This window comes from Mchenga conophoros, linkage group LG3 (assembly GCF_057382185.1).
Source record: "Mchenga conophoros isolate Kocher_MC1m ecotype Shallow Benthic linkage group LG3, M_conophoros_male_GT1.1, whole genome shotgun sequence".
NCBI classification, from domain to species: Eukaryota; Metazoa; Chordata; class Actinopteri; order Cichliformes; family Cichlidae; genus Mchenga; species Mchenga conophoros.
Window position 1 is genome coordinate 44,554,651 of NC_140528.1, and position 11,751 is coordinate 44,566,401.

General features: G+C 41.2%; 1 protein-coding gene across 1 annotated transcript; it reads left to right on the forward strand.

Moving 5' to 3' along the window:
- Positions 1-5,396: 5,396 nt before the first annotated feature.
- On the forward strand, positions 5,397-11,256 carry LOC146578898 (low affinity immunoglobulin gamma Fc region receptor III-A-like). The gene is made up of 6 exons (XM_085268951.1): positions 5,397-5,460; positions 6,147-6,182; positions 10,252-10,515; positions 10,595-10,840; positions 10,899-11,075; positions 11,156-11,256. The coding sequence occupies exons 1-6, from the start codon at positions 5,412-5,414 to the stop codon at positions 11,254-11,256; spliced, it is 873 nt and encodes a 290-aa protein (XP_085125077.1). The 5' UTR covers positions 5,397-5,411.
- Positions 11,257-11,751: the final 495 nt, after the last annotated feature.

The window sequence follows — 11,751 nt, forward strand, 5'->3', positions numbered from 1 at the left end:
GCTGATTGGTGTTATTAACAAAGTCTTTGCTGCTGAGTTCACATCTGATCGTACCCCACCCCCCACCCCTTCTTCTTGTCTAGCTGCTTCTTTTCAAAGTGTTCAGTGGTTTCCTGTTTACAGTACAGAGTTTCTCAGAAGTAAATATGAGCAGAGATGTACCAATTTGTTAAAAAAAAAAAAAAAAACCCTACATGTCAAATTATGTTAATTTAGGTGTCAAATTCTTCAACATAAAATTGAACATATTTTTAGCATCTTACTGTACCACACATTTTTATTAAAATATACAGACGATCAGGGAAAATTTCACTGCACAACTTTGCAAAAGGCTTAAAGTATAAGATGCCTTTCTAGGAGTAATGAAATGCAACATAAAAATGTATAAGCAAGTCCTACCCCTATATCAAATAAATAGGTAGAGATTCCTTATTTGATCTGCAGGCAGTCATTATCCTTCAAGCTCAGGTCTTCTACCAGAAGCCTGGGAGCTTGAGGGCCCTGTGTGACTGCACCCTTCTAGACAGAGATCTCGGGTGTTATTCCTTGGATCTGTTGGAGCCACTCACCCATTTTGGAGGTCATTGCTCCTAGTGCTCCAATTACCACTGGGACCACTGTTAGCTTCACCTTCCACATCTTCTTAAACTCTTCTCTTAGCCCTTGGTACTTCTCTAGCTTCTCGTGTTCCTTTTTCCCGATTCGGTATCGCTTCATCCCATCACTGCGGCCCTCTTCCTCTGCTTGTCCACTACTGCTATGCCAATCTGTATTTGAAAGCCCCACAGGATCCTAGCTCAGTAATTCACAACCATGGTAAATGGTAAATTGACTGTTTCTTATATACTGCTTTTCTACTCTATCTGAACACTCACACCACTATACACAACTTGCCTTATTCACCAATTCACACAAGAACTTTTTTCTATGTTCTTTCTAAGCGCTTTCTATCTAACATTCATATGAATTAATCCACTGGAGAACAACTTGGGGCTAGTATCTTGCCCACGGGACGTATCCGGGGGGGATACAGACATATACAGCATAACTGTAAACGGCAGTAGCAAAGCAAACATTGGTCACAAGGCATGGGGACAGGAAAGAAAAAAAAGCACACAAAAACACAAAGTTACAACCAGTTATTGCCTATTCCAGGAGATAATAAAGGATGAGAAGATTTCCCAAGCTTCGACAGTCATGGGTCGAGCTTTATTTAATTTTGCTGTGGTATGTTCAAGATTAATGATATGGATAAGACATCGTATCCAGAATGATTCCATAAAAATGTCAGGACTGAACCATTGCTTTGTAGTTATCTTCTTGGCAGATGTGAATCTGTCAAACAACATTTTGCATTGTATTTGTTGTAAAGAGATGTCAGAGGTATCATTAAGGAGGCAAAGACCAGGATTGGTGATATTCAAAACTTCCAGTACCTCAGATAACACAGAGCTCACAAAGACCCAAAAGTCGGATATAACTGGACAGTCCCAAAACATGTGTAAGAACGTGCCTCATGACGAATTATTGCATATGTGACAGTGATATGTAGACTGTAGTTTCATCTGGAATCTCTTATAGGGTGTAATATATGTTCTGTGTATGGTTTTGAAATGAATGAGTTGATGCGCCTGGTTCCTAGAAGTCAAATTTAGATTAGACCACACTGTATCCCAGTCTATATTAACCTGCAGTTCTCCCAGTTCCCTAAACCAAATAGATTCAATGGGCAGTGTTGGGGAGTAACGGAATACATATACCGCCATTACGTATTTAAAATACAAAATATGAGTAACTGTATTCCGTTACAGTTACCGTTTAAAAAGGTGGTATTCAGAATTCAGTTACTTTGTTGAAATAAATGGATTACACTGCCGTACTTTCCTGTTTCATTTTGTCGCGGGTCAGGACTGTTTGGGTTTTGTTTGACAGCTACGTTCTTTTGTTCCAGGCGGCAGCGTTACGGTTGCCATGGTTACAGGGCGACGCTCTCTCTCTCTCTCTTTGCGACTGTGTAGTTCCCTGGGTGAGAGAGCGCCTTTTCGTTGTTGTTGTTGTTGTTGTGCTAAGCTAACAGGCAGAATGCTACAAGCATAGCTCTAAAGAATGTAGCATCATGGGCAGTGTAGTCCGTGTTGCAGGGAGAATGGACTGCCATACACGTTATGGGTCTGTGAGCGCGAGGAGGGAGAAAAAGGGGAGTGGAAAGGTACGAGTTGTCATCGAGCAAAAACGGGAGCTGGAAGCATGTAAATATAATAATAACCACTGCAGCCAAGAAGAGTGCCTGACGAGCCCAGTTGTAAGTAAGCTATTAAGACTCGACTGTACACCGTGTTCGTGTTTTCCTCCGAAAACAATAAGTTCCGTTGGAGCAGCCTTTCAACGCCTCTCTCTGTCTCTCGCAAGAAAAGTTGACCCAGACAACAAAGTAAAGCTATTTTTCGGCTACGAGCCGACAGGGACCCCGCCGTATTAGTCAGAGGTCCCTTTACTACAGTTCGGAGTCGCGGACCTTCAGTAATAGTAATAAATCACACAGCAATAGTACATTCACGTAGTTGTAAAAGGCATGATAATATATTAAGTAATCCACAGTATTCAGAATACGTTACTGTCATTGAGTAACGTAACGGAATACGTTACAGAATACATTTTGGGGCATGTATTCTGTATTCTGTAATGGAATACATTTTAAAAGTAACCTTCCCAACACTGTCAATGGGCAGGGGCTTTACACCATGTTCACATAATTTGTTGTAGATTATGGAAACAGAGGGTCTGCCAGAGTTAGACAAGATCCATTCGAGCATGTTATGAGAAGGGATAGGAGAGTCCCAGGGGACACCATATGCTTTTAAATCTGATCTGAGCAGATACACAAAGTAAGAAGATGCAAGAAGGGAAAAACGTGTCCTTAAGTTCTGAAATGAATGAAGGCCTTGGGCATCGAATAGATCATCAAAAAGGTTTATCCTGAGTGAAAACCAAGACGATTGAACAACTGGTTGGCTACCACACAGTAACTTCAAATTATGCCAAAGTGATGAATTTCTACAAAATTTCACTGGACCACCTAACGGTGGTTCTATTTTCCTCCATACCTCTACAGAGTTGGCAATAACAGGTCTAAATTTATTGTTATTACTGAGCATTTTTGTCATGGTCCGCGGCCCGGCGTCCGAGGAGCTGATGGGATGCCCACGCCCACGGGGGTGCCTGTTAACTCCACACCTGCACCCCATCCCAGGCGATCATCAGGTGGACTATTTGATCCAGCCCAGCCTGCTGCTCCACGCCAGTCCGTAGTCGTCTCACAGCGATAACAACTCGGCGTGTTTTTTTGAGCCACCTGCCTGTCCACCTGCCCGTCTGGAATTTGGATCGCCTTCAGTACTCGCCACCTCAACTTTCCTGGAGCTCCCCCGCGGACCCTCACCCCTCCCTCCGGCTCCCACGGCTCCGCTGTCACCGTAAGACTCATACCCTTCCCCCACGTATGCTGCTATTTCCCCGCGCCCCAATAATTCTTTTCCTTTTTCTGTTGCAGCCTCCTACAGTCCCGTTTTCAGCGTTCCTGCGCGACTCATCTCCCGGTCCCTTGGTTTCTCTAGTTTCACGCGTGTTTTCCTTCTACCCTCCTGGGACACCTTCAGTTAAAATAAAGTTTATTTTCTCGTACTCCTGTGTGTGTTGGCTCTGCTTCTGGGTCCAGCTTGTGCGCTGAACTTCGGTTCATGACAACTTTGGTGGGTATATTGGAAAACAAGAGATCTTGTACGACTGATCGTAATCATATGTAAATTTGAGTGTCCAGGTGCTCCTCCGGGATTGGTGCATCCAGGGTGGATGGCTCACACCGATTGGCTGAGGACCGGGAGGCAGCGGATATGAAGAGACCGCCGGGGACTGCCACTTTATTCATCCTCGGCCCAACCCAACCGGCAGAGCGTTCACTGTGTCACTATATTATGTTAATATAAGAGCATGTAGGGGTGGACCGCCTTTTTGTTTGATCAGTTTTCTCCTGTTTTTGTTAGGCAGGGAGGAAAGTGATTGTCGTTTGGTTTAGTTCTTTTGAGTAGGTAAGTTGTGTTTATTTCCTGAGATAGGTTACCTTTTGTTTGTTGTTTTGGCCTTGGGTTCACCCTGAAGTTATGATATGCTCCCTTCCTTTGTTTAACTGCACTTATTGTAAATAAATCACTGTCACAAAATATTAAGTGTGTGACGTGCTGCTTGGGGTTGGACGGGGATGGATCACCCTTTATGTTGTGGTCTGGCCGCGCCTAGACGGGCCATAACAGTGGTGCTGCCTCGGCGTATGTAATATAATCATTTTCCATGCAGTAGTAGCCTCTGGGTTGACCCACGTACTAAGCGTCCTGATTTGGAATGACCAGAATAAAACTTAAAATTTGGTACTGCCAGGCCACCAAACAATTTGGCGGATATGCTATAGTTTATGCTGACGTCTATTCCAACGTAAGAAGTGTTATGAACAGCTGATCGGATCGGAAAAACGTGTTTCTGAAATATTATGTTTTGTTGCTGCAAATGCTTTTTATGCAAGTTTTGCAAAGCTATATGTGGAAGGAAACCATGACTTAGGACAAGCTTATGGCATAATATGTAAGTACAACTCCTCCGGTTTCATATGCAAAAAAGATTATTGTGCTAGCTTACGTGGTTGCAGTTCTACAGGGATTTAAAAATAGTTACGCAAAATGGAGCATGCCCATTCCAACCGCTTTTAAAAGGTTAATAGTAACCCACCAAAACATGGATTCAAAACCCAAATTCCGATCCCCTCCATAAACACATTCTGATCAAATGATCCAGTCAAATCAGCACTCCTTCTGTCCCTTTTATGACTCGTATATGAAGTGTGTTTGGCCAGGGCGTCTGCTCCAATCAGATAGATAAAAGGCATTACCAACTGGACCAGCGAACACTCTTCATTCCATAATTTTGGGAGCTGGCTTTGAATCTTATTCTAACCACACAAGCACCAAGTCTCTACCCTTGAGGTGTAATAACATTCAATTTTTTGGTCCTCACAAATATATCCAAACAATGGTACACACACAAACACAAACCATTCGCTCCCTCACTTTCACATATCCACTAATGAAACACAAAGAGATATAACCCCACCCCCCAATGGTCAAAGAAAATCAAAAGCAGAGAGGTGTCAGGCCTTCACAAAAAAGACCTCACTGGTACAGCTGAACCACTGTGTTTGTGTTTAGTGCGAATGCAAGTCACTTTATTCCAAAAGAAATAAATAACTGTTTGCCTTTTTTTTTTAGTTTCTTTGAAGAGGAAACCACAGCACTGAAACACACTATCAGTCAGGAACAAGAGGGTTTTGTTACCTAATGTGACTGAATTGTTGGTAGACTTGATTGATGTCATCAAGGAGCACGATGAAGGGATTGACTCCAGTCTGGCTGATCTGTAAGTACGCATTTTTATTTCAACTCTGGGCTAAGATTTGACATTAATCTTTTAGATTATATTGAATTTTCAAGTATTGTATTAGGATGAAGCTGCAGTTTGACAATGCAGCTCTACAGAATGACAGAATCTGAATGGTCTTGTGACTCATAGCTGTGAAAAAATGGTTAAAAAGCATAAACATTTTCTACAATATTTATTACAAGGTAATAACTTCTTTGGGATAAGGTTTTTTGATGCAGACATATTCAGTGAAGTTGACTAAAAGGAGTCAACACTATAATGGATGATGAGCCATAAAAGGTTGTGAAAAGGGGAAACTTTAAGAGATTTTTTTACTGTTCCCATTTTTTTAAGTATTTTAAAAGTATAAACACAAATCCAAAGGACACAGAACCAAATATTACTACTGGGCACTCACTACATATTGAGCAAATAAAGGAACAGTGTTCAGTCCTTTTATCTTATATGGCCTCTCAGTTCAGGAAGTCCGTAAAAGACAACAGGTAGATGTAGAGTGCAACAAAAGGAGACACAGTCTGCATTTTTTTCTATTGCATGCCTGTTGTATAGATATATTAGTGCATGGTTTGCTAGTTCCTGTGCTTATTTGACCAACCAACCATCAGTGCATGTTTCCCACACTCTATGAAACCATAAACTAACCAGACCCTCTTTGTTTGCAGTGTCGATCTCAATGCTGAGCTGCACAACGAAGCGAGGTCTGTAAATGTTTTCTATTACAGTTTAAAGAGTTCATTTCCATAATAATTATTTATCTTTTTCCGAGGTCTTGGTACAGCCCCCTTTGTTCATCCTCTAAATGAAAAACGCTTTTTAACTTCTCCCCTATTTAAGTGACTTTCCTTTAAAATTCCTGCCCTTAACAAACAGAAGGTTAGAAAAGTTAGTAGATGCGCCTTAGGTGTCCAAGATGACCATAATTGGGATATCCCGTTACTGTGAAAACCCAGAAAGACAAGAATAGAACAAAACTGTTTCAAGCATTCAGCAGCCTGAGCTTCTGGAGTACTAGAGTAAGCAGGGCTCTAGAGTGCGACCAATTTGGTCGCAAATGCGACCAAATTTTTCAGTGATGCGACTAAAAAAAAATATTTGGTTGCACCTGTGCGACCAAATGTTCCGGTAGCAAAAAAAAAAAAAAAAAAAAAAAAAAAAAATCTGCAACCTTCCCTGTGGTCAACAACAGACACACATTATGCCCCTATCGTGGACTAAACCAATCAGAGATAGTAAGGGGCGGGACCTCTCTGATTGGCCGTGGTCCAGTTGAAAGTGCAGGTGGAAGTGGGAGGTGAGTAGCTTGAATAAAGCGATATCAATTCATTAAATCCTGAATCGACTTTTAAATATAACTGTGTTTTGCCAGAAACGTCAGATTAAAGCTCACAAAACCATTTCAACAACAACCAAACAGCAAATGAGAGCAGGTACACGGACTCCACACAAAGACGTAAACACAGAACGGACCGACGCATCAGAATCAGCTTTGTCTTTCTCGGCTTTCTCACCCGACGGCCCGTAGACGGACACGCTGTCGGAGCTTAGCGGTTCTGATGCGTCCGGTCCGCGCTGTGTTTACGTCTTTTTGCGCTGATTCTGAGCTGCAGGTTTTGTCTCTCCAACCAAAATTCACTGAGCCAGCAGCAAAAGAAGCAGCAAACTGCGCTTCACATTTGATCAATGTCGTCATGAATTTTGCTGTTTTGCTTCCACAACTATTAAAATCACACTCCATGCACAGCTAGCTCTCTCTCTCTCTCTCTGTGCTTCAAGAACAGTTTCCCGTCTCCAATCTCTGTTTTCTGTATTATTCATTCGCTTATTACCCACCAGTCTACCGCTGTTTACAACGCTGTGGCTGCTGTCTTTTTCTTTTCTTTTTTCACTTAAATGACCTCGGACAAGAAAGCCTATTTTTTCTGTTGTTCAATACTGAAGAAATTTAAACTTTATATGCAGAACATTGTAGAATATTTTTGAGGTTATCTGCTATAAAAAGCCAAACCAGGAAAATCTCCTTCATGTTTTTCTGTGTTTTATTCTCAGTTACTTTCACACAAAGGCATCTGCTGTGATGTTCACAATTCTGATGAAGTCAGTACTGATAAATGATCAGAATTATAATATTTCTGACTGTCTGAGGCTAAGTTGAATCGAATCGGGACTTTGAAAACCAGAATTGAATGGATTATAGAAATCAGTGATGATACCCAGCCCTAGTGAGCAGCCTAGGCACGACAGAAGTGGATGTAGCTGTAATAGGAAAAGAACTATTGCTAACTTTTCTGTTAAGTTAAGGCCTGATCCTTCTGAAATTCATAGCCAGTGCTCTGACACGGTGTCATCAATCTTTGAATGCTGAAAAAGCACAGTGTATCCAGAAAAACACGTTATATTATATAAATTATTATAAAATTTGTGTGCGCCTAACTTTTTTGCTGGTACGCCTAACTTTTTAAAGTTAGGCGTACCGGTACGCCCATGGCAAAAAGTTAGTCTAGAGCCCTGGTAAGAGATGACAGATAATAAGTAGATGAATCTTTCTAAAAAATAATAATTTAAAAAAAAAAAACTATAATAGAAAAACATGATTTGAAATGTTTTTTTTTTCCATTTCAGCATTGAAGGTGAGGCATAATCTTGTTTTAATGTGGTTTGCTATTTTATTTAAGGCAACTTCATGAAACTTGGAAAATAGGGTAGAACAGTTAATCAGATTTTAATTTTTGTTAAAATTTTGGGTTTCAATGAGTTTTTAAATCAGTGGTATGATCTTTTTTGGGGGGGCGGGGGGGGGGAATTATTAATTTAAAAACCCCTCAATTCTTAATTGAGAATTATATTGGGGATCAGGGAGGGAGTACTTTGCACTCCCCAATTCCTTTCCTCCTCCCCCTCTTGCACACCACCCCACATGCAGGTGATGGTGATGGTGCCTGAAGGGGCTTGGGTTAGTCTGGTGTAGCCTGCAGGCTTGTCAGCACGGCGCCCTGTGGCTTCTGCACTGTTACTTATGTTTATGTTTGCTGTTGCTTTGGTTTCCCTACTGTGTTGTCTTCTTTTTTAGTCAGATTTGTCAGATTTTTAGTCCTTTTTCTCTCTATTCTTCTTCTTTATTTTTTCTTTCCCTCACCTTCTGTTAACACTCTTCCCAGCTTCTCTTTCGTTCTTCTTCTGGACATCCAATCCTGTCCATTCTGATTGTGATAACCTAAAAATAATAATAACAATTGAATAAACTATGCCAATCAAGTGGGACAGTATAGTGAAAGCTGTAATGGTCCACTTGGGAAAATATACCTATTGGCCATTTTTCTTGGCCTTCAGACAGTTATTCTGATTGCTACAGTGCCGGACATGACAGGAAAAAAAGAGCACATTGGCTTCATTTTTCAACTGCTAAGGGTGCCCTTCAAGTCCAAGTCCCAGGTGTCCTGGACGTGTATTTATACCTGCATTTATTTGTTTGTTTATATTTTAATTACACTTTGAGTTCAAGTATTCATGTACAAAAAATAAAAATAAATGATTTTTTGTTAATCCAATTCAATTTAATATAAATAATGCCAAATCACAACTGTCCCTCGATAGGTCTAGATGAGAAGCCCTCAGTAGTGTTATAAACCAGGCATAGCACGAATGTGGCATGCTCACAGACACGTAAGGAAGGTTTTACGTGGCTTTATGTACAGAAAACAGTCAGTAAATGGAAAAAAGAAAAGAAAAGAAAAAGAAAACAGAGAAAATACAGGAGCCAGAGGAAACGGGAACAGTGTAAAAGGAAGGCTGCTCTGAGAAGCCATGATTGGGGCCACAGTAGTCTGTAACAGAGGGAAAATAGGCTAACGAACCAGTAAGGAGGCAGGTGAGTCAGGCTGAGGCTTATATGCAGGGCTGGGCCAGGCCTAGGAGCCGCAGCGGTGGTTCCGTGGGAGGATCTGAAGAGCAAGTGTGAAGAGGCGAATGATCTCTTGGGCACTCACAAATGTTGGGATGACAGGAGGACAGGCAGGCGGAGCGACTGATTGATGAAACCCTCAGTAAAAACGGCAAGCAGAGAATCCAGAGCAGAGTATTGTGGAGACCCAAGCACAAAGAAACGGGGTTAGATTCAAGGCGTGAATCACAGGAACAAACAGACCGCAGACAGGGCCTAGTTACCACAGTAAATGACTGAACGAACTGGCTTAAATAGTTCAATGATTGACCCAGGATGAGGCTCAGGTGTGAGGTAGGCAGCTCCACCCAGGTGGTAATCAATCTGATGATGAAACACACCTCAAAGCTGCTCCCATGGACAATGACAAGCAGTCTATTACATAACTAAGGGAAGATTTAGGGTCACCTGATCGAACCCAAAGTATATGGTTTGTCAAAAAGGAAAGTCTTAAGTCTGATCTTAAAAAGTAAAGATAGTGTCTGTCTCCCAAATCCAACTGGGAACTGGTTCCATTTAATATTCATGTATGGCTTTGCCTCCCATTTGAATATCCCAGGAACTACAAGTAAGTAAGCATTAGTGTCAATACCATAGTACGATATTTGGATATTCCCCCCACTTATGCTATCCAATTACTTTAGATAGCAGAGATAACAAATGCAAGACAGAATAAATAATTCAAAAAATATACAAGAGGATGTATGATAAATGGGTGTTCAACATATTAATGATATTTTTCAAATATAACTGACTACTGAGGGCATTTTGCTATTACCACAATTTTGTTTTGTTAAAAATGTATTCGTATCATGCCCTCTCCCTCACAGCTCGTCTGACTGTGAGTCCCAGCAGCTCTCAGTTCTTTAAAGATGACTTTGTGTCTCTGAGCTGTGAGGAGGACGACAGCTCTGCTGGATGGACTCTGAGGAGAAACACAAGCAAAGACACCAGGACTCAGTGTGGAGCTGAGTGGGGGAAATCTACTGGGAATGCCTGCAGTATCAGCTATATCTTAATACAGGACAGTGGAGTTTACTGGTGTGAGTCCAGAGAGGGTCCCATCAGTAACATGGTTAGCCTGACAGTCACTGGTAAGCTGAGTGTGTGGAGTTAGTGTTGATGAAGCTGTGTGTAAATGGATGAAATGCTGTAGTTTGTCTCTGTGTTGAGGTGGATCAGTGATCCTGCAGAGTCCTGTCCTCCCTGTGATGGAGGGAGATGACGTCACTCTGCTCTGTAAAACAAAGACCACTCCCTCCAACCTCCCAGCTGCTTTCTATAAAGATGGCTCCCTCATCAGGAAGCAGCCTACAGGTCACATGACCATCCAGCATGTTTCCAGGTCTGATGAAGGCCTCTACAAGTGTGACATCAGCGGTCATGGAGAGTCTCCATCCAGCTGGATCACTGTCACAGGTGAGGAGCTTCACTATATCATATTACTTCTTACTTCGTTGAGATAATTCCCTCACAGGTGGAATTCTCTCTACAGGTGGATCTGCAACCAAAAAACCACCCACTTCTGGAGGTTTGCCCTCTGTAACACCCCTCCAGCATTTTGACTTCACACTGATGCGCTACCTGGTTATTTTTATTCCATACTTCATCTCCACTCTCCTCATGGTGTCTTTATTTCGATACAAAATCACAGGTGACACTCTGAATCAATGTTAATGAGTAACTCCTCTCTATGTTAACTTTTTTATTGATACAGTTTTGTAATGTTTATAGGAAATGACCCATTTGTCTCTATGGTAAAGACCCCATCCACACAGGCTGGAGATGGCTTGATCAATGACTACGATGATGCCACTACAGTGCATCATTTCTGAATCAGGGCTCATGTTCAGCATCTATGTTGATGTAAAGTTCTTAAATGTTTCTCATTAATGCTTGTCTCACTGACTTTGTCCTCGCCACCTCTGTTGTAGGGATAATTTGAAGAAATGGGCTCTGATGTTCATCTCTGGTTTTTCTTAATGTAAATCTCCTGCAAAGAGATGGATATATATCGCAGTATTTAACAAACACAAGGCACTCAGCTTTTCCATCTGAAACCTGAAGGTGTTTTGGCAAAAGCTAATATATATTTCAATATTTAAAAATATTTTCTGAGCATGTGCACACATTTTTTTCATTATTTTTATTTCAAATCAGCTTTTAAAAATGTATTCTTTACTGATACATACAAGTTCTTAATATAATATGTAGTACAGCTGAAGTCTCAAAATACCAAAACATGGAAAGATTCAAAGTTGTTTTGGTTGATATGAGGATTGATGATAATTAGAAAAAATCATGTACAATAAAAGAAAACTTACTTTTCA

Coding starts and splice junctions, on each gene's coding strand:
- LOC146578898 (XM_085268951.1), top strand. CDS start 5,412: ATGTCATCAAGGAGCACGATGAAGGGATTGACTCCAGTCTGGCTGATC. Junction 5,461..6,146: donor GACTCCAGTCTGGCTGATCT/GTAAGTACGCAT, acceptor CTTTGTTTGCAG/TGTCGATCTCAATGCTGAGC. Junction 11,076..11,155: donor ATTTCGATACAAAATCACAG/GTGACACTCTGA, acceptor TAATGTTTATAG/GAAATGACCCATTTGTCTCT.